The following is a 20109-nucleotide window of genomic DNA, read 5'->3' on the forward strand; positions in this document are numbered from 1 at the left end:
TTTATTGGACTCCCCACGGACAGTCTGCTACCCCACCCTCCTATCTGAGGTTCTCAGCATTGGGTACCATGTTATGCAGAGGGCAGGGTTGCCAGGGGAACCTGTTATTGACACCTAAGAACTACAAATTTCACATCAGCTCCCCTCCAGCATTTTTGCCTAGCGCTAACCTTTGTCTTTTGAGCATGTCTGCAGTCCATTTCCTACGCTGTTGATTTACTAAAATGAAGTAGGAGCTTGGGATAAATCCTCATGTCCTTGAGGCAGTGCCTCCATAAACCACCCTTCAGCAGTCTGGGGAGGTACCTCTGCTTTCCCAGGTTACACTGCACAGGCAGAACGGGATTCTGGTTGACAAGCTGGTCTGGGTTAAAACAGGCCACTTTTCTCTTAATCGTTGCTCAAACTTGGTGGGAATTTTCCAACATCAGGAACAAACTGTTCATTGTTGCAAGGCAGGAAAGAGGTTAGGACAGTGGCAGAGAATCCTTAAGGTCACAAGGGGGTGGAGCATAGAAAGCCAAGGAAACCTCAGTCAACAATTTTGGGGACTCCAAGCCAAAGGGAAAGGGGGTTGGGGAAATATGAAGTGACATGGGAGCATAGTTACACAAGTGGCTTTCCTGGGCCAATTGCAACTGTCCTTGTAGTTTCTTGCCCATGCATTGATCCCTTCAAGGGATAAGAGATTCAGTGTGCAATCTATGCATGTGAGTTTAGGGAGGGAGGAAAAGCCCTGCCCAGGCTGCCTGGGGAACGTTCAAGGCAGTGCTTGCTTAACTGCAGCTGCTCCGCTTCAGGAATCAATCTCAGTCACATTCTACAAGCCTTTGTTTCCAGCCACCCCTCGCTGTGCAGTACTGAGATCTGGATGAATGATGAGGGAAAGTGGAGAATTAAATTGGGAAAGGCTAACTTGGAGGTTCATGTTGGTTAGGCACAGGAAGTGTAGGGACAAAGGGACTCCTATGTCCCATGAGGGTAAAGTCAAGGGAAAGGTAGGTGCTGGTATGCCGCCCATCCTTCGTCATTACAAGGATGTGTGGACCCCACTCAGAAGCCCTGTGGCAGGAACGATCCCAGCACTGGTGAGCAGTCAGGCAGCCTTGACACAACCTGCTGTAAATCTTGAGCGACCAGAAAGTTGTGGGTATGGCATCCTACTTCACAAGGGTGAACTTAAGCTTAGTTGCGTCCCATCTGTATAACAGGCCACATAGCCTAGTTTCTCCTAAACAGAATCAAGCACTCGGCTCTGGATCCCAAGACAGCAAGGGTCCCAGTTTGTGCTGAGGGCACCACCTCAAGTGCTAAGTGAGCTCACAGCAGCTGGTTTCTCAGGAAGTGGGAGAGCTACACATCTGCTCTTGGGAAGCATTATTTCTCAAATAAAAAACCTTGTTTCTCAGCAACCATCGAAGCCCTTAGGGCCACAAATGAAGGGAGGACTCGTCTACCCTCACCCTCCCACCTCACCAAAAAGGAGTTTGGAAGAGGCGAGCTGAGCTGCTCCCCGCCCAGCTGCAGCACCCTCCCAGTTGGACAATACACAGTCCTCAGCCAGGAGATCCGCCTCGAATGAGCTTGGCCCCTTCCCCTGCTCTTCCTGGTTCCCAGCGCCCAACCCTCTACTGAAATTCCCCTGACCCAGTGCTCTTCCGACCCTCAATGCCCTCCTATAGTCCCCCAACCCAAGAATCTCAGCGCATTCGGTCACAGGCATGGGATCACCCCACACCGTGAGAAAGGGGGTTCAGCCTTCAGTGCCAAAATGGGCTGCCCTCTGCATAGTCAAGGTAAGAAAACCTGCATGGAGACTCAGAGGGTGTTCCTACAATTCTTTTTGACCTTTACTAACATTCCCCTGGCTTCTCTCCCTTTCCACTTCCTCTCGGAACCTGCCTGTCCTCAGGGTGCCTGGCTGGCTCCGTGTGCCACCCATTTTTATTTCACTCCCACCAAGCCGCCTCCTCTATAATTTTTCACTCTCAACTTCTCATCAGTCTCCTTCCTGCCTTGGTCCTCACTTGAGAATAGGCATCAAGTCTGAGCTGGAAGTTCAGTTACCCATCTTGTGACCCTCTCAATTCCTTGGAACCTCAAAAGGTGTTCTTTAGCGGCAGCAACGCCAGCTTGTGTGAGACTCTAGCCCTGCCACTGTCTTGGGATCCAATCAAGTGCCTCTTCTCTGAGTCCCCCCCAGTCTCTCCCTTGGTACCTTGAGAGATTAGAACCTACCCACGTAGTATGTATCCCAGGGCCCAGCCAAAGACATAATGAACTCTGAGAAGGGCAAAGTGTTAAAAGAACTAGCATACACTCCAAAGAAATGAACAAATTTTCATATGTATCTTGATTATAGTATAATCAAATTTTATCAAAATCCATAAAATGACCTTCAGCCCTGCCCCTACCCCAGTAGCCTTTGATCCCTGTTGCTCTCCTAACTCCAGCCTTTCCTCTCCTCCCAACCTCTTCCCTCCCCAGCTCTACTCCAACCTCCCAGCCCCTCCTCCAGATTCCAGTGACTGCTGCAACTTCTGAGGCTGCCTACTGGACACAAACTCAGACGAGCAGTAAGATCAAGGCTCCCCAGTCCCAGCCACATCTACCCCTCCCAAATGCCAGTCCCTGGGGGGACCCATACTGTCACCATGCGCTGTTTCATAGCCTTTTCCCTACTGCCTTATTGAAATCGGGGATCCACCCCTCATAATCAGAACCAGACTTCCCAGCCTTTGCCAAAGGCAAGAGATGAGCACAGAAAGGATGGAGGGCCCGAAGAGCTGAGGGTACTGGCTGCGTTGAGCAGGCATTGGGCATTGAGCCCTGGGCACTGGCTCCTCAGACAAACACCCCCTCCTCCCCCCACCCCCCACCCCCGGTTTTCATCATGGAAAATCTAGTGGGGAGGGGAAGGGAGGGAGAAAGTTTCCGGAAGTGCTCACTGATAAAGAACACTGGGGAAGCTGGGAATGGGAAAAGATTCAGAACTTCTAGAAAGACATCCGTTCCCTCTACCTTCCCCTCCAGGGTGGCACAAACTCAAACCAGACCCATGGCCCATTAGCTGAATTCCAGGAAGTTCCTATTCCAGTGCTAAGTCCAGACACTGCAAAAGAAGGGAATAAGTTTAGATCACAGAATGAACTTCCACGTTCATTGGAAAGCCTGGGACTAAAGTTGTGAGGAAGACTTTTTAACGGAAATCTCCTAGGTAGTGGGAGTGACTGTCCAGCTCCAAAGCAGGGCGATGGATGGGCTGACGACCCGCTTGGTGGTGGTGATTGGTGGGGGGGTCCTCAGGTATAAGTCCTTTGGGGAGAATAGGTGACACCTGAGAAGTCTCCCATGAGGCAGAGGACCAGGGAAAGTGTCCAGAGACTTGGAACACAAGTCACACCAAGTATCTTCATCTGAAGCTAGTGCCCCCGTGGGTAGGTGGCAGTAGCCCCACAGGGCCCAATCTCAAATACACTCCTGTGGAGGGGCCCGGCTAAGAGAAGGCAAGGCATGTTCTCTGCACTCTGTTTCCAGTGCCTTCTGGACCTATGTCCACCTTTTCTTCTGAGTCTGTCTGGCTCGCGTGGCTCTTTTGGCCTGTGTCCCGCTGGGTCACTCCCCATCTCTGAAATTTTCCTGTCCCTGTGTCCTTGGTGTCCACCTTCCTCGAAATCTCTCCCCATCTGTCTCTTTCTGTCTCCGAGTCTCGGCGTCTCAGCGCTCCTTCTTCCTCTCAGCTCTTTACGAGCGGGGTTCGCAGAAGAAGGTGGGGAGAGAAGAGAGAGAGGAGGAGGGCGAGGGGCGGGAGCGGGCGGAAGGTGGGGATTGGAGCGGGGCAGGAGGGAGGGGAACAGCGCCGGAGGGAGGAGAGTGCGGCGCGGGAGCGGCGGGGCGGGAGGGAGCCCAGGAGCGCGGCGCCCGCTCCCGCCTCCAGCGCCTCCCGCGCGACCGCTCGGCGCGGGCCCGGCTAGGATGGGCTGGCTCGGGGGCTCCCCCTGCTGCTGCCCCGCCCCGCCGCGCCCCCGCCCCGCCGGGCGCCCCCCGCAGGTGAGTGGCCGCGCCGCGCGGAGCGGGAGGGCGGCGGCTTGTGCGTCACGGCCGGGGAGCAGTGCCGGGGGCGGTCGCCAGGGGGCGCGGGGCCGCCGGGGCTCCAGGGGAAGCGGGCGGGCGCCGGGCTGGGGTCGGTGATCGGAGATCTGGCGGGCCGCGGCGAACTGAGACGGCTGGCTGCCGGGAAGGTGACCAGGGGGCGGGGCGCAGGCCGCGGTCACACTCTAGTTGGGGCCGTCACGCCTTCGCCCGCCCTGGTGCGCACACGCCGCCTAGGCACGATGCTGCTCCTTCCCGCCACGCACCCGCGCGCGCCCCGCACCAGACGCCGCTCTTCGAGTACAGCGGGGCACGTTCTTCCACATGCAGGCCCTGTAGCCAGGCGGGAACTGGCGGCCGCGCGCGGGCACTGGCCTGGGAGTGCGTCTGAGTATTTGCCTTTTCTACTTCACATCTGGGGAAACTGAGGCAGAAAGCGGGAACAGATGAGGCTGATTTGACTTTCCAGCCCACTCGTCAGCCCCCTTATGTTGCTACTCTCAATTCTCCAGCTCCCTCTGGGCACACCCATGTACCCCGCCTTCCTCCCTCTCTCCTTCGCTGGGCCTCACCCCTCCTCCGTGGCGGCCGGGCTCCCAGCCTCTCATCCAACCACAGCTATTTCCAGGAAGGGGGAGTGTGGGTGGAGGGGTTTCTCCAAACAAACCCAAGGCTTCGGAGTGTGAGGGGGCCAGCCTGGGGGAGAGGCTGACAGGCTCTGGAATGTTCCAGGCAGGAGAAGGGCGAGGGTCCTTGGGGGTCTGGCCATGCCTTCCCAGCCCTGCCCCAGTGAGCTCGTTTTCCTTCCAGCACCGCTGGAGGGATCAGCACTCTTGTCTCCATCTTCCCTAAGAGGTGTCCCAAAGGGTGGGGAGGGTCTCAAAGCCATGCTTCCCTGGCCACCCAGCACCAGGGTTAGTGAGCCTCCCAGAAGAGTGAGGGTCAGAGGATGAGGGCGACTGCTAGGTGAGGGAACTTTCAGCCCCTCTGGAGGCAGCAGGAGTAGAAAGAAGCATCTGGAGGGGTCCAGGTCAGGGTATGTGCAATAGGAACAGAGAAACGCCACCCAACCTACCACAGTGCCCCTCCTCCCCCAGCTGGGCTGGGGACTGGACACCAGGCCCAGTTGCCCACACTGGCCAAGGGCCTGGAATGTCCTGGGACCCAGCCAGAGCTGGTGGGTTGGGAGTGGGTTGCAGAGCCAGTGCCCCTCTCCAGTTACAGGCGAGGGGCCCAAGCTTTTTCACACAGATGCCTCCCTCTGGCCAAGGTACCTTGGGAACAGACTTCCTGACCTGGTAGGAGAATTAGACGGTCAAGGGTGAAGCCCAGGCAGGTCCAGGGAAGTGTCCTGAGTGAGCTCCCATAAGATGGCTCATCCCAGAGAAGGCAGAGCACGAAGGAGGGAGAGGGAAGTCTAAGGACCTGGTGGGAGATGCCAGAGCTGGGGGAGTTGCCTGAGCTCTGGGACATTCAGTAAATACCATGCAAATGAGAGAGGCATATTTGCACATTGTTTCAAGTGACAGCTCTTGCTGGTCCAAGGGGCTGCTGTCCAAGGCTTAGGGCTGAGGACCCCCAGGCCATTAACCCCTTAAATTTTCGGAAGATTCCTACCCCCCTTTCCAAGGCCCCAATCCACCTCCTCCTTCCCTTGACTCCCGGGACAGGAAGTTGGCCATGTTCCCAGGAGAGAGGCAGGAGGCCCATGGAGGGGGGTGGAGTATGTGTTGGGAGGGGGGCCTCCTGTCCAGTCCTCAGGTCCTGGGACAGCTGCTGAGGAAGGAGAGCAGAGACAGGAGAGCCATGAAGGTAGTACTCAGGCTTTGGGGGAGGAGGGCGGCCCTAGGGCCTGAGGTGGAGGGCCTAAGTGGCCGGCTCCAAAGAGGGGCTAGGGGTCTAAGAGGTCAAGCAGAAACAAGCCCAGGGAATGAGGAGGGGAATGTGTCAGGAGCAGAGCAGCTGCAGGCTCTCAGGAGAAGGGCCTCAAATGCCTTGGGCTGTGGCAGGAGAATGGATCACTCCTGTGGGCAAAGCAGTTTTCTGGCTGCAATTTGCTTTCCAGTGTGAATGGGGAGAGGAGGGAGATGTGCATGTTTTCCTTTCCTTACTTTCACAACCAGTGAAACTGAGGCAGGACACTGGCCCTCGGTCCCATTTTCCCTGACCCTCAGGATGCACTCCCAGTCCTGGGCTGGCTGGCGTAGTGAGTCCCAGCTCCCCTCCCTCCCCACTAGAAGTCCCCAGAGAGCCTACGGGTTCAGACTGGGAGGCTGGCCTGGCCAGGACACGGTGTTCCCCACTGGTCCCTGAGCCCTGCCCTGAGACCTCAGTTCCCACCCTGCCCCCACGCTGTCCCGCCCCACCGGGGGCTGGATCTCAGGATCCCAGCAGATCCTGGATGGGGTGGCTCCTGGGGTCTGGGGCAGCCCGAGCAGGGCTGCGGGGTCAGAGGATCCTGGGCTGACACTCCCAGCAGGGTAGATCCTGGGAATCTGATCTCCTGGCCTCCGCCACATCCTCCCCCCACTTCCTGGAGCAGCGACCTGCCCCCTTCCCGCCTGTACTCCCCTCCGCTTCCAGGGCTGGGCTTCTCCTCACACCAGCCAGACAGCCTACCCTCCACCCAGGGGAAGCGGCTGACTCCGCCAGGCCGCTTCCAGGAAGCCCCGGGCCAGGCCCCAGCATTGTTCGGGCCCCGCGGCCGGCACCCCAGCCAGCCAGACACCATGAAGTCCAGCGGCCCCGTGGAGAGGCTGCTCAGAGCCCTGGGGAGGAGGGACAGCAGCCGGGCCACCAGCAGGGTAGGAGTGCCCACCAGCTGGGCAGAGGCGGGGCAGGGGTGGAGGTGGGGAAGGGGGCCAGGACACAGGCCAGACCCTCCGCCTCAGCCTTCTCCCTTTGCCCTACATCCCCTCATTACTCTGCCTCTTTGGGGTGGCCGGGGCTGTGGTATGCACCGCAGAAGTTTAGGTTTGAGCAGAACCTGGGGTCTGTTTTGGCTCTTCTATCACCTCCCCGCCCTAGCCCATACCAACCCTGGGGGTCCTGGTCCCCTACACCTACGTCCAGGTATATTTCATTGTAGGACCTTTCTGGGTACCATCCTGGGAACCCCAGAGCAGGGCTAAGAGATCAGGCATCTTCCCTGAGCCAAGATGTTTGGGGAAAATGTGGGGCTGGGGGTGGTGAAGAAAGGGAGGGAGGTGGCCAGGTCTCAGGAGTGCCTTCGACACTGGGGGGTTGCTTTCACTGACATCATCTGTGTATGCCATTTATGCTAGATGTACCCAAGTTTCCTAGTGGGTCCAGCACGGTTGGTCCAGCACAGAAAAGTTCAGTTGCTGGCTTAATCTAGCTGCGTCAGGGACACAGCCAAGAGACCAGAGGTGCTGCCTGGGTCCCCAGGCTGGGGGGCCTGGAGGCCCCATCACTTCCTTTCTTTACTTGCTCAGGCTTACCCTAAAAGCAGCGCTTAGGGCAACGTGAGACAATACTATAAAAGGGGGATGGGGCAGGAACTTGAACTTCAGAGGTGGAGAAAAATGGGTAGAAGAGAGGAGGCAAGGAAGCAAAAATGGTCCCCAGACAGGATGGAAGGAGTGAATCACAGTGGGAGGCATGGGACTGCGTGAGGTAGGCCTGGGCCTTCAGGGGGCATCCCAGCCTCCTGCCTCACTGCACCTCTGGGTGGGGAGGGGCCCAGCCCAACATCTGGTCCACCCCGCTACTCCATTCAATGCTGGAATCCCCACTTGAATGTCCTCAAGTGACAGGGTGCTCGCTACATCCAGAAGTAGCAAGACAGCTAAATATTTTCTCCAATGTCATGCCTCTGTCTGCCTCTCCCTCCAGCATTACCACCCACCTCCTTACACAACTGCTGCCTGCCGCCTCAGTGCACAATGAGTAAACATGTTGTTCTTGGGGGTGGGGGTGGGGGGAGGAAGGCATGTCAGCTGCCTAGAGCAGGACAGCAGGAGCCAGGGGATCAGGACTGACTGAGGCCACGCCCATCAGTCAGTCTGGGTGCTGTGACTCTTGTCTGGACCCCCTGCTGTTCACTCTGCACAGGGGCTGCCATCTGGGGAGGGCAAAATTGAAGGAGAAACAGGGGCCCTCATAGAGGAGAATCAGAGAGTACCCCCCCATACACCAGGAGGAAAGCTCTTGTGTTTGGGGTGGCAGTGACCACAAGGGTATCACACACCAGAGCCACGTGAGGGGCCTAACTGATCCCTTGGGGAGGAGCTGACCCAGTGATGGTGACGCAAGAGGCCAGATTCCGTGCACTGTCGAGGACAGCCCCCACAACTGGCCGGAAACAGCAGTGGCCAAGTGTCCCACGGGTTTGGGGACATTAATCATTTGGGGACTCTAATCAGGATGGAGGAAGAAAGGAACCAGTGCGGTGCTAAGGCGCTGGCCCAGTCTCCAGATGGGCCCGCTGGGAACAGATGCCCCTGTCTGAGTCTCTGCCCCTCCACCCCTACCTAGCCTAGGAAAGCCGAGCCACATAGCTTCCGGGAGAAGGTTTTCCGGAAGAAACCACCAGTCTGTGCAGTGTGTAAGGTGACCATCGATGGGACAGGCGTCTCGTGCAGAGGTGAGGCACCCTGTTCTGGGACTCCGAGAGCCTCTGCCCAGCACCACTGTGTTGCACAACTCCAGACGCACAGAACAGAAACCGTAATGTGCATGCTGCCCCTGGACTGGGCAATGTGGGAGCCAAGAGGCAGCTGCCTTCCCTCCAAACAGCCCTTGCTCCCCCTGACAAACGCCCCAGCAACCCAGGAGATCCAGTACTTTCCAGTGCCTTCCCTCCCTCCCTCCCTTCCTTCGTCCTCACCCCCACCCACTCTAGAACATTACCCTGCCTCCCTCCTGTCCTGGCCTGGGTAGTAGTACCCCACAGCCATTCTCTGACCCTGCTCCCCCACCCCATCTCAATACAGCTAGAGTCCTAGAAGTCCCAGGGTCTGGTTCCAGGGCCTGGGAGATGGGAGAGGGCCACCCTTCCACTGCCCCAGTAGGCCCCTGCTAACCACTCCTCCCCCTATCCCTCTCTAGTCTGCAAGGTGGCCACGCACAGAAAATGTGAAGCAAAGGTGGGTACCTGGTGGGGGGAGGTGGACTGGGGTCCCTTCCTCCTCTGAAACCCAGGGAACCCCTGGGAACCCCTGCTGGGATGGAGAGGGTGCTGTACTGGGCCCTTTAAGAACCACCCTACTCCACCCCCTGGAGGGTTGGCCCAGGCGTGTGGACAGCGAGACAGCGACAGCGTTTGTCTTGGTGCTGTGCCCAGGCTGCAGCTGGCGAGAGGGTGGGGGGTGGGGAAGAGGAGGAGAATGAGGAGGAGGAAGGGTGGGGTGGGTAGATGGGGGAGCAGGATTTCAGAGACTGGGCAGCCGGATGGGCTGTGCCTTCCCTCTGGGGAAGGGGCCTCAGGATGCTTGGGTGGGTCTTATCCTGGGCCCTGGAGAGGCTGGGCAGAAGGTACAAGCTATAGATAGCACCCACTGTCCACGGGGGACCTGAGACAGCCCCATCTCTGAAGAGGTCCCCTGGTCCTCCTCCTGCAATGTGGGGGTTCCCAGGGCCTTGGAGCTGGCTTTGGGGAGCTGTGTGCCCAGGGGCGGGGTCTCCCGGTGAAAGAGGCCAGTGTCCGTCCCTGGCCATAGCCTGCCTGCATGGCTCTATATATAACTCCTGCCCTGTAGCTGGATGAATGGGGGTCTGTGTGGGCACAGGGCTGGGAGCCAAGAGCAACAAATGGGGGGCATGGGGGGGTGGGGGACCGAGAGGCCAGAGGGGTGGCTCCCTTAAATAGAGGAACCTCAGCTGGAGCCTGTGCCCATCTCCTGACAACCCCTCCACCTTCTTGCTGAAGCTAAGGGGTGGCCCCATCCTTAAGCCCAGGAGAGCCCATTTCACCAGGAGCTTAGCCCCTCACTCGGGTCTCCTTCCAGGTGACTTCATCCTGTCAGGCCTTGCCTCCTGCAGAGCTGGTGAGTGTGCTCTGGGATGGGGTGAGGGAGGCAGGGAACCTGGCCTAGGTGTCCAAAGGTCTGGGAGGGGATCCCCAGGAGGTTCCCTGGAATGGACTGCAGTCATATTGGTCATCCGGAAGGAGGGAAAAAAGGTCTGAGACCTTTGCTTTCCTTGTCCTCTGGGCTAGCTGGGGGCTAGGATTCTTCTTTCCTTGCCCAGTACATCCCTCAGAGACACTGGCAGGCCACTATCCCCAGGCTCAGACTGGCCCTTGCCCTGCCCTCCCTAACCACTCCCTTTTCCTCCCCCATCTCCCTCTAGCGGAGAAACACGGCCCCTGTGAGGCGCATAGAGCACCTGGTAAGGTGATGCTGGAGGGGGGGCGGGGGGCGGCAGCGGGTAGCTCTGGAATTAAGGACCCAGGTTTCTTCTGAGGACAGAAGTGCATGGAACTCTGGAGTAGGGATCCTAGAGAGGGAGGGGGCATCCAAAGAGATGCGCTTCACATCGTCTCACCCACCAGGGATCCACCAAGTCTCTGAACCACTCAAAGCAGCGCAGCACTCTGCCCAGGTAAGTGAGGGCGCCGGGGGTGGTCCCTCATGAGCCCTTTCTGCTGTCCCCACACCTCAACCCAGAACAGTGCCCTCCAACAAAGTTCTCCGGGACAGTCCCCCCACCCCGCGCCCCAGCGATCCCACCCACCCTTCCATCACCTGCTGTCGACCAGACACCCTTCCATCACAAGAGCCCCCTCCGGGACCCCGCCCCTCCGTTCCTTACGTGGGCTTCGCCCTTTTCCAGGAGCTTCAGTTTGGACCCGCTCATGGAGCGCCGCTGGGACCTGGACCTCACCTACGTGACTGAGCGGATCCTGGCTGCCGCCTTCCCTGCGCGGCCCGAAGAGCAGCGACACCGGGGCCACCTGCGCGAGCTGGCTCACGTGCTGCAATCCAAGCACCGCGACAAGTACCTGGTGAGGGGCGGGGGTCTGCTGCAGTCATCCAATAAGAGGGCTGGGAGGTCCAGATGAGCCAGGCTGCACCCTGACGTTAGACTCTCGGGGGCGGGGCTGGGGGCGGGGCTCCGAGGCATCACTGGAACCGACCTGGAGCCTAGACAATCCGGTTTTCACCGCTGGGCAGGGCCTTAGCAACCTCCTCGTTTTGGAAAAAGACTCAGGATTACAGCGGGTGACACCACCTCCACGCATCATCAGACTTGCTGCCTGAGATTACTTCCGTCTAAAGCACCCGTTTTTCTTGCAGCTCTTCAACCTTTCGGAGAAAAGACATGACCTGACCCGCCTAAACCCCAAGGTAGGAGGGGATTAAAGCCATTAAACGAAATCACCCCCACCCCAGAAGCCCCCAGCCTCCTTTTTATTAATAGTAGCAATTGGCATCTACTTCACTTTTAAGCACTTTCCCATGTGGCATATACTTGAGACACCCCAAAGCATGGTGCAGCAGCTATCAACACACTGTACGAGTGAGAAAGGTGTTGAGGCTGTGGTGGACAGCCAACAAGCTGACCTTGCCCCAGACCCCTACACCCATTTCTCTTCGCTCGTGGCCTCCACCTCCCCCACCCACCCCGTTCCACCCCTGCACTCCCCTCCCCCAGGTCCAGGACTTTGGCTGGCCTGAACTGCATGCGCCTCCCCTGGACAAGCTGTGCTCCATCTGCAAAGCCATGGAGACCTGGCTCAGTGCTGACCCCCAGCACGTGGTTGTACTGTACTGCAAGGTGGGCTGGGCTGTGGGGTTTGCAGGCTGGGATGCCCTCCCCGTAAGGCCCCAGCAGACCTCAATCCCTGTCTCTATCCTCAGGGGAGCAAGAGTAAGCTCGGGGTCATCGTCTCTGCGTACATGCACTACAGCAAGATCTCTGCAGGGTGAGGCTCTCTCGCGCCCGAGTGTCCCCTTCCCCAGTGGCCTTTCCTCCAGCTGGTCTTTGAGAAGCCCATCTCCCATGAAGCCCACCTCTGTGTTCAGAGAGCCATCTACTAGAAACTTGACATTGCCACCTCCTTTTCCTCACTAGTATTTCACCATAGTTCTGTAGTAGATGCTCTATAGTAGTTTCCTGGGGCTGCTGTAACAAAGTGCCACAAACTAAAGTGGCTTAAGACAACAGAAATGTATTGTCTCCGTTCTGGAGGCTAGAAATCTAAAATTGACGTATCAGCAGGCCACACTCCCTCTGAGACTCTGGGTAGAAGCCTTCCTTGCCTCGTCCTAGCTTCTGGTGGTGCTCTTTGGCTTGCAGCTGCGTCACTCCAATCTCTACCTCCGTCATCACATGGCTTTCTTCCTGTCTGTGTGTCTGTGTCTCTTCTCTTCTTCTAAGGACACCGATCATATTGGATTAAGGGCTCACCCTACTCCAGTATGACATCTTAACTAATTACATCTGCAACGACCCTATTTCCAAATAAGGTCACATTCTGAGGTACATCTATTTTTGGGGGGACACAATTCAACCCATAACGTGGTCTTATTGCCCCGTTTTACAGATGAGGAAACTAAAGCTCAGGGAACAATTGCCTGAGGTCCAACAACTAGTAAAGTAACTGTACATGGGGTTTCTAGTTCTCTTTACCACCACTCTAGGCTTCCTGTAGACTTGGGGGGGGGGGTCACCCCTCTCTCCCCTCCCCTGGGGTGTAGGAGTGGGAGAGCAGGAAGGAGACCAGCTCATCATCCCCCACACTAATGCTGCTCTCCCCAGGGCAGACCAGGCACTGGCTACTCTTACCATGCGGAAGTTCTGCGAGGACAAGGTGGGCGCAGAGCTGCAGCCCTCCCAGCGCCGGTGAGCAGCCTGGGTGGGGATGCACCAGAAGAGCAGCTCCCTCCATGGCCACCAAGGCCAAGTTTTTCTCATTCACATAGCACGCCTTAATGGTGCACGTTCAATGTGCCAGGCCAAGTGCTGAGAATTCAGGACAAACGAGGTCCCTGCTCTCGTGGAGTTTCCATTCTAGTGGACTATAAGGCCATAAATAGACAAGACCATTTCGGATGGTGATAAGTGCTATGAATAAAATAAAGCTGAGTCTTATGATAAAGAAAGACAGTCAGGACCTGCCTCTATGACATGAGGCAAAGGTCTGGGGGAAGATCGTTCTAGGCAAAGGGGGCAGCAAGTAGAAAACCTTTGAGGCAGCAAGAAGGATTGAGCTTAGATGCAAGGAAGAGCTTTCTGGTGGCTGGAACGGAAGGAAGTACTGAGACGTGCAGGCTTCCCAAGGGTGCACAGTTGAGATGATGCAAGGGGACCTCCAGAGGAAGGGGCTTATGTTGTCCTCGACCTTCGCCACCAGATACATCAGCTACTTCAGTGGTCTGCTGTCTGGCTCCATCAGAATGAACAGCAGCCCTCTCTTCCTACACTATGTGCTCGTGCCTATGCTGCCAGCCTTTGAACCTGGCACAGGTGAGTCCACTGGGGAGGTAGTCAGTGGGGTTCTGTCCCTCACCCCCTCCACTCTGCATCCCTCATGTACCTTCTTTCTCCTCCAGGCTTCCAGCCCTTCCTTAAGATCTATCAGTCCATGCAGCTCGTCTACACATCTGGAATCTAGTGAGTGCTGTGTTCCCAGGCCGCCACTCCCTGGAGTCTTATTTCTCCAGCCTCCCCAGACACCTGGGCCTCCAGCTCCAGCCACTGTACCTGAAAACTAACACCACCACAGAATCCATTTTACAGATGGGGAAGCTGAGGCTCAGCTAAAGGTCTCCCACTCTGGGCTCAGACTCCCATCTCCCAACTCCCTCCTGACTCGTCACAGCCACCCCTGAGCCTGAGGACCTCTGATTCAGCTCTGCCTTCTCCTCTCTTCCACAGTCACATTGCAGGCCCGGGTCCCCAGCAGCTTTACATCAGCCTGGAGCCAGCCCTTCTCCTCAAAGGCGACGTCATGGTGAGGGGGCCTTGGCAACAAGGGGAGTCTGGGGGATGGGCCAAGGGGTGGTGGTATCTCCTGCCAGCAGCACAATCTCTGGTGAATCATGAATTCAATCCAGATTGAGGGTGAGAAAGGAGACCCCTCGATAGGGGTCACCTTGAGGTTGAGGCAGTAGAGCTCTGGCCAGGCAGTGATCAGGGTGGAAGTACAGAGGAGGTATAAGCAGACGTGAGGGCCTGACCCCCGTCTCCCTCACCCAGGTGACATGCTATCACAAGGGTGGTCGGGGGACAGACCGGACCCTTGTATTCCGAGTCCAGTTCCACACGTGCACCATCCACGGATCACGGCTCACCTTTCCCAAAGACCAGCTGGATGAAGCCTGGACTGGTGAGTTAGAGACAAGGGGTGTGGGGGCTGGACCCCAGGTGAGGGCAGGCAGGAGGGGTACCTGGCTCCTCACTGCCCACTCCTCACAGATGAGAGGTTCCCTTTCCAAGCCTCGGTGGAATTCATCTTCTCCTCGAGCCCTGAGAAGATCAAAGGTAAGAGCCGGCCTGGGCCTGGGCTTGGTGCTGAAGGCTGCCTTTCTGCTCCTTACCACCGTGCCTTCCACAGGAAACACCCCGCGGAACGACCCCTCCGTCACTGTTGACTACAACACGGCAGAGCCAGCTGTGCGCTGGGACTCCTACGAGAACTTCAACCAGCAGCACGAGGACAGTGTGGACGGTGTGTGGCAGTGGTGGGGGGAGGGGGAGGTTTGGGGGCACAATCCTCCCTCCCTAGTCACAGCCCCTCCCAAGACACAAGCCCCGAGCTGGACTCTCCAGCACTGTCCCCTCTCATTAACTCTCACTCTCTTTTCAAACCTGCCTGCCTGCCCTCCCTGGTCCTCTCTCCCTGCAGGCTCCTTGACCCACACTCGTGGCCCCGTAGATGGCAGTCCTTATGCCCAGGTGCAGCGGGCCCCCCGCCAGACCCCACCAGCACCTTCTCCAGAGCCACCCCCACCCCCGCTGCTGTCCATCAGCAGCGACTCTGGCCATTCATCCACGCTGACCACGGAGCCAGCTGCAGAGTCCCCTGGCCGGCCACCCCCAACGGCTGCTGAGCGGCAGGAGCTAGATCGCCTCCTGGGAGGCTGTGGAGTGGGCAGCGGGGGCCGGGGCGCTGGGCGTGAGACGGCCATCCTGGATGACGAAGAGCAGCCCCCTGTGGGAGGAGGCGCCCATCTCGGAACGTATTCAGGCCACAAACCTGCCCTCAGCCGCCACTGCTCCTGCCGCCAGGGCTACCGCGAACCCTTCGGGGTCCCCAATGGGGGATACTACCGGCCTGAGGGAACCCTGGAGAGGCGGCGGCTGGCCTATGGGGGCTACGAGGGGCCTGCCCAGGTCTACGCCGAGGCCTCCGTGGAGAAGAGGCGCCTCTGCCGATCGCTGTCGGAGGGCCCGTACCCCTATCCCCCCGAGCCAGGGAAACCGGCCAGTGGGGACTTCGGCTATCGCTCCCCAGGCTACCGGGAGGTGGTGATCCTGGAGGACCCTGGGCTGCCCGCCCTATGCCCCTGCCCTGCCTGCGAGGATAAGCTGGCGCTGCCCACAACAGCCCTGTATGGGCTTCGACTGGAGAGGGAGGCTGGAGAGGGGTGGGCAAGCGAGGCCAGCAAGTCTCTCCTGCACCCAGTGCGGCCTGGGCACCCATTGCCCCTGCTGGTGCCTGCCTGCGGGCATCACCATGCCCCAATGCCTGACTACAGCTGCCTGAAGCCACCCAAGGCAGGCGAGGAAGGGCATGAGGGCTGCTCTTACGCCTTGTGCCCTGAAGGCAGGTATGGGCATCCAGGCTACCCTGCCCTGGTGACATACGGCTATGGAGGAGCAGTTCCCAGTTATTGCCCAGCATACGGCCGGGTGCCTCACAGCTGTGGGTCTCCAAGCGAGGGCAGAGGGTATCCCAGCCCTGGTGCCCACTCCCCACGGGCTGGCTCCATTTCCCCGGGCAGCCCGCCCTACCCATCATCCAGAAAGCTGAGCTACGAGATTCCTGCAGAGGACGGAGGGGACAGGTATCCACTGCCTGGGCACCTGGCTCCAGCAGGACCCTTGACATCTGCAGGTGAGGGGCCCTGTGGTGGGCAGTGCCCAGGGCAGAGGAGGGTTCTGGAAGACGGTGGGGAAGGCACAGAGTGAGAAAGAGCTAAGCCAGACAGAAGGCCTGTTCCTGGCTCAGCCTCTCCTCTCCCCTTCCCTGCAGAGTCACCTGAGCCAGGGTCCTGGAGGGAGGGCCCCAGCGGGCACAGTACCCTGCCACGGTCTCCCCGAGATGCCCAGTGCAGTGCCTCCTCAGAGTTGTCTGCTCCCTCCACACCCCTGCACACCAGCAGTCCAGTCCAGGCCAAGGAAAGGTAGGCAGGTGTCTCCTTGTCCAAACAGACACTAAAGGCTGGGGGTGGGGGCAGCTTCCAACAGGGGCTCGGAGGCCCTGCTGACGACCTGCCCTCTCTCCCCACAGTACCCGGCAGCAGGACACCAGGTCCCCCACCTTGGTGCCCACTCAGAGATTGAGTCCTGGCGAAGCCTTGTTACCTGTATCCCAGGGAGGCGCTGAAAAGTCTCCTGAGCTGCCAGCAAGAAGTGGGCTTGAGCCTCCAGCTTCTAGTCCTTTCTCCCCGACCTCCCCGCGCAGTTCGCCCAACGACTGGCCTCAGGAGAGGAACCCAGGGGGCCGCACAGACAGTGCCAGTCCAAGGGGCCCTGTGCCCACCACGCTGCCTGGCCTCCGCCATGCCCCTTGGCAGGGCCTTCGAGACCCCCCAGATAGCCCAGATGGGTCCCCCCTCACCCCTGTGCCTTCCCAGATGCCCTGGCTTATGGCCAGCCCAGAGCCGCCTCAGAGCTCACCCACTCCTGCCTTCCCCCTGGCGGCATCCTATGACATCAATGGCCCCACCCAGCCCCCACTTCCTGAGAAACGCCACCTGCCGGGGCCTGGGCAACAGCCAGGCCACTGGGGCCCAGAGCAGGCATCACCACCAGCCAGAGGCACCAGTCACCATGTCACCTTTGCACCTCAGCTCCTGGATAACAACCCCCAGTCTTCAGGTATAAAGGCCTTAGGGGAGTGAGGGGAGGTGGGGCCACCTTGGAAGAACCCTTTTTCCCAGGGAAGGGCATGGCCTAGGAACCGAGGAGCCCCAGGGCTGAGCTCAGTCCTTTGCTGTCCTAGAGCCCCCCATGCAAGAGAGCCAGAGCAACGTCAAGTTTGTCCAGGATACGTCTAAGTTCTGGTACAAGCCAAACCTGTCCCGTGAGCAAGGTGAGGAGCCAGCCCACCCCACACCTCTCGCTCTCTAGGGCTCTGGGCCTTGGACCCAGTCCAGCCATCCAGGTGACACCCTTGCTGCCTCCTCCCCATCTCAGCGTTACTCTGGGCTGAGCCTCTCCCGAGCAGGGGATCCTGGCCTTTGGGCCCGTGGCGGTTTGACTCGATGTTGTCAATGCCCTTTAACTCTAAAGTTCTGTACTCAGATGCCCGACACTGCCACAGGTGTTAGGGCAAGAGGCCTGGGGGGCTGGCTCGCAGGGCAGTGGGCTACGTGGGGCTCGGGCAGCCACTGAAAACTTCTCCTTCTGCTCCCCCAGCCATTGCCCTGCTGAAGGACAAGGACCCTGGGGCCTTCCTGATCAGGGACAGTCATTCATTCCAAGGAGCCTACGGGCTGGCCCTCAAGGTGGCTACGCCCCCACCCAGTGCCCAGCCCTGGAAAGGTACTGAATGCCCAAACCTAAGGGAGAGGGGACGTGGAGTGGGGCAGCTTCACAGGCAAGACAAGGAGGTTGGCCATGCCACTTGGTGGGGAGCCACGGAAGTGACTCTCCTGCTCCGGAAAGAATCCCAACAGGGGAGAAGATGGGAACCTGGAATCTGATAAAGCCTTTCTCTCCTCTCCTGGCCTCTTAGGAGACCCTTTGGAACAGCTGGTTCGCCATTTTCTCATTGAGACTGGGCCCAAAGGGGTGAAAATCAAGGGCTGTCCCAGTGAGCCCTACTTTGGTGAGCAGCAGGGGGCCGGGGAGGCTACACGAGGTTGGTTTAGGGAGGCGAAGAGTGAAGGGAAAGATGGAGCGTTCTGTGGGCCCCTCAGGACGTCTCACTTTCCACTGCAGGCAGCCTCTCCGCCCTGGTCTCCCAGCACTCCATCTCCCCTCTGTCCCTGCCCTGCTGCCTGCGCATCCCAAGCAAAGGTAGGCGTTTCGTCATCCGCTGCAGCCAAAGGCAGAATCTGGAATCCTGTCTCCCAGCCTGCCTTCCCTTAGGGAGGGCCGCTCCCTGCTGACCTGCGCTGACGGCCCTCATTTCCCTCAGATCCTCTGGAGGAGACCCCGGAGGCCCCAGTGCCCGCCAACATGAGCACAGCAGCAGACCTCCTGCGTCAGGGTGCCGGTAGGGCCTCTCCCACCACCCCTCGCTCTCCCTGGGCACTAAGGGGGGCACTGCACATACAGGCATGGGGCACTGAAAGGCCTTGAGGTGGGTGGGCCCTGACAGAGGCGGGGGAGCCTGATGTTTGTAGTGTGGGAAATGAGCCCTCAGCCCAGGTTCTGTCTAATGCACATGAGGATCCTGGAGAGGGGACTTGTTAGAATGCAGATTCTCAGGCCTTTCCCTAGCATTTCTGACTATAGATCTGGGGTCATAGAATCTGCATTTAACAGACTACCTACGTAATTCTAATGCATTTTGGGCAGCACTAGCCAGATAAATTGCAAGAGCTGCTGGGGCGGGGGAACGGGGAGACAGACGCGGAGGCTGGCAGAGCTGATGATCCCAATACCCCTCTTGCCCACAGCCTGCAGTGTGCTCTACCTGACCTCAGTGGAGACCGAGTCCCTGACGGGCCCCCAGGCGGTGGCTCGGGCCAGCTCTGCGGCTCTGAGTTGCAGCCCCCGCCCCACACCAGCCATTGTCCATTTCAAGGTCTCAGCCCAGGGCATTACACTGACCGACAACCAAAGGAAGTAAGTATTTATGCTCAGCCCCCAGGGACCCCCAAGCTTAGTCTTGGGGGCTCCAGTTTCAGGTGTGACCCCCCCCCACTCCTCTTCGCAGGCTCTTCTTTCGCCGCCATTACCCCGTGAACACCATCACCTTCTCCAGCACTGACCCTCAGGACCGGAGGTGACCTTCCTCCCTTACACCCCCCCATGGTCCCATTTGGCCCCCCAGACCAGTCCCCTGCCCCAGCTCCTCCTTCAGTAGCCATTCTCTGGGGTGCTTTCCTTCACAGTTGTTTTCCTTCTGCAGATGGACCAACCCCGATGGGACCACCTCCAAGTAAGCCTCCCCGCGATGCAATCTCTCTCCTCCACGGAATCGAGGCGCCTCCTGCCTCCCCCACTCTAGCTCTGTAGTCCTTAGTGGGAGGGGTGCTGAGCACCCACCCCTCCCTGCCTTTGTACCCCTAGGATCTTTGGTTTCGTGGCCAAGAAGCCGGGAAGCCCCTGGGAGAATGTGTGTCACCTCTTTGCAGAGCTGGACCCAGATCAGCCTGCAGGCGCCATTGTCACCTTCATAACCAAAGTTCTCCTGGGCCAGAGAAAATGAAGGAAGGCCACACGCTCAGAGCCCACATCAACACTGCGCCCCTCCCAGCACCCCACAGCCCTCACCTCTCCTGGCCTGGCCCCAGGACACCCAGGCGCCAGCCCCCTCCCTTAGGAACGGGGAGTGGCTATCAGCCTGGGCCACTGCTGTCCTTCCCCACCCCCAGCCTGCTAAGCTAAGTGGACGGGCCATGAGATGACCTCGCACGTGAGCAGACGGCAGAGATGGGTGTGTGAAGGGTGAGGAGGCATCACAGTGGAGCTGAGGGCATCAGAACAGCCGCACCTGCAGGAGCCCATCAGCCCTGGCGAGGAGCCAGCTCCACCCGGCTGGGGTGGCCCCAGCGTGGCGGGCAGAGGAGACATGGGGAGCTGCGTACTCCCACCTCTGCCTTGCCCTCTGAGCAGAGAGATCAGAGTGGGAATCACATGAAAAGGGGGGGAAAGAGTCTATTTTTGTCTAATAATAAAGAATTTCTATAACGTTTAGTCGGAGTTGGAGTC

The 20109-nt window shown here is 58.8% G+C and overlaps 1 protein-coding gene across 4 annotated transcripts; it reads left to right on the plus strand.

Moving 5' to 3' along the window:
• The first annotated feature begins 3875 nt into the window (after positions 1–3875).
• Positions 3876–20094, plus strand: TNS2 (tensin 2). Of its 4 annotated transcripts, none has more exons than XM_074325646.2 (29): positions 3876–4050; positions 8590–8698; positions 9163–9200; positions 10062–10100; positions 10405–10443; positions 10607–10656; positions 10888–11059; positions 11352–11402; positions 11710–11832; positions 11916–11980; positions 12817–12900; positions 13412–13524; positions 13611–13671; positions 13936–14011; positions 14257–14386; positions 14476–14541; positions 14615–14728; positions 14906–16117; positions 16256–16406; positions 16514–17103; positions 17228–17317; positions 17644–17769; positions 17963–18055; positions 18169–18246; positions 18368–18445; positions 18852–19020; positions 19112–19180; positions 19307–19336; positions 19468–20094. In XM_074325646.2, exons 1-29 carry the CDS (start codon positions 3976–3978, stop codon positions 19604–19606), a joined length of 4230 nt encoding a protein of 1409 aa, XP_074181747.1. In that variant the 5' UTR covers positions 3876–3975; the 3' UTR covers positions 19607–20094. The 4 variants fall into 4 exon arrangements, with proteins under 4 accessions (XP_074181747.1, XP_074181746.1, XP_019580048.1 ...); XM_074325645.2 differs by lacking the exon at positions 3876–4050 and adding an exon at positions 5869–5904; XM_019724489.3 differs by lacking the exon at positions 3876–4050 and adding an exon at positions 6515–6896.
• Positions 20095–20109: the final 15 nt, after the last annotated feature.

The sequence above is a fragment of the Rhinolophus sinicus genome, chromosome 1 (genome assembly GCF_057876585.1).
Source record: "Rhinolophus sinicus isolate RSI-liver-muscle chromosome 1, RSI-T2T, whole genome shotgun sequence".
In the NCBI taxonomy this organism is placed as follows: Eukaryota; Metazoa; Chordata; class Mammalia; order Chiroptera; family Rhinolophidae; genus Rhinolophus; species Rhinolophus sinicus.

Coding starts and splice junctions, on each gene's coding strand:
- TNS2 (XM_074325646.2), top strand. CDS start 3,976: ATGGGCTGGCTCGGGGGCTCCCCCTGCTGCTGCCCCGCCCCGCCGCGC. Junction 4,051..8,589: donor CCGCCGGGCGCCCCCCGCAG/GTGAGTGGCCGC, acceptor ACCCCTACCTAG/CCTAGGAAAGCCGAGCCACA. Junction 10,657..10,887: donor CAGCGCAGCACTCTGCCCAG/GTAAGTGAGGGC, acceptor GCCCTTTTCCAG/GAGCTTCAGTTTGGACCCGC.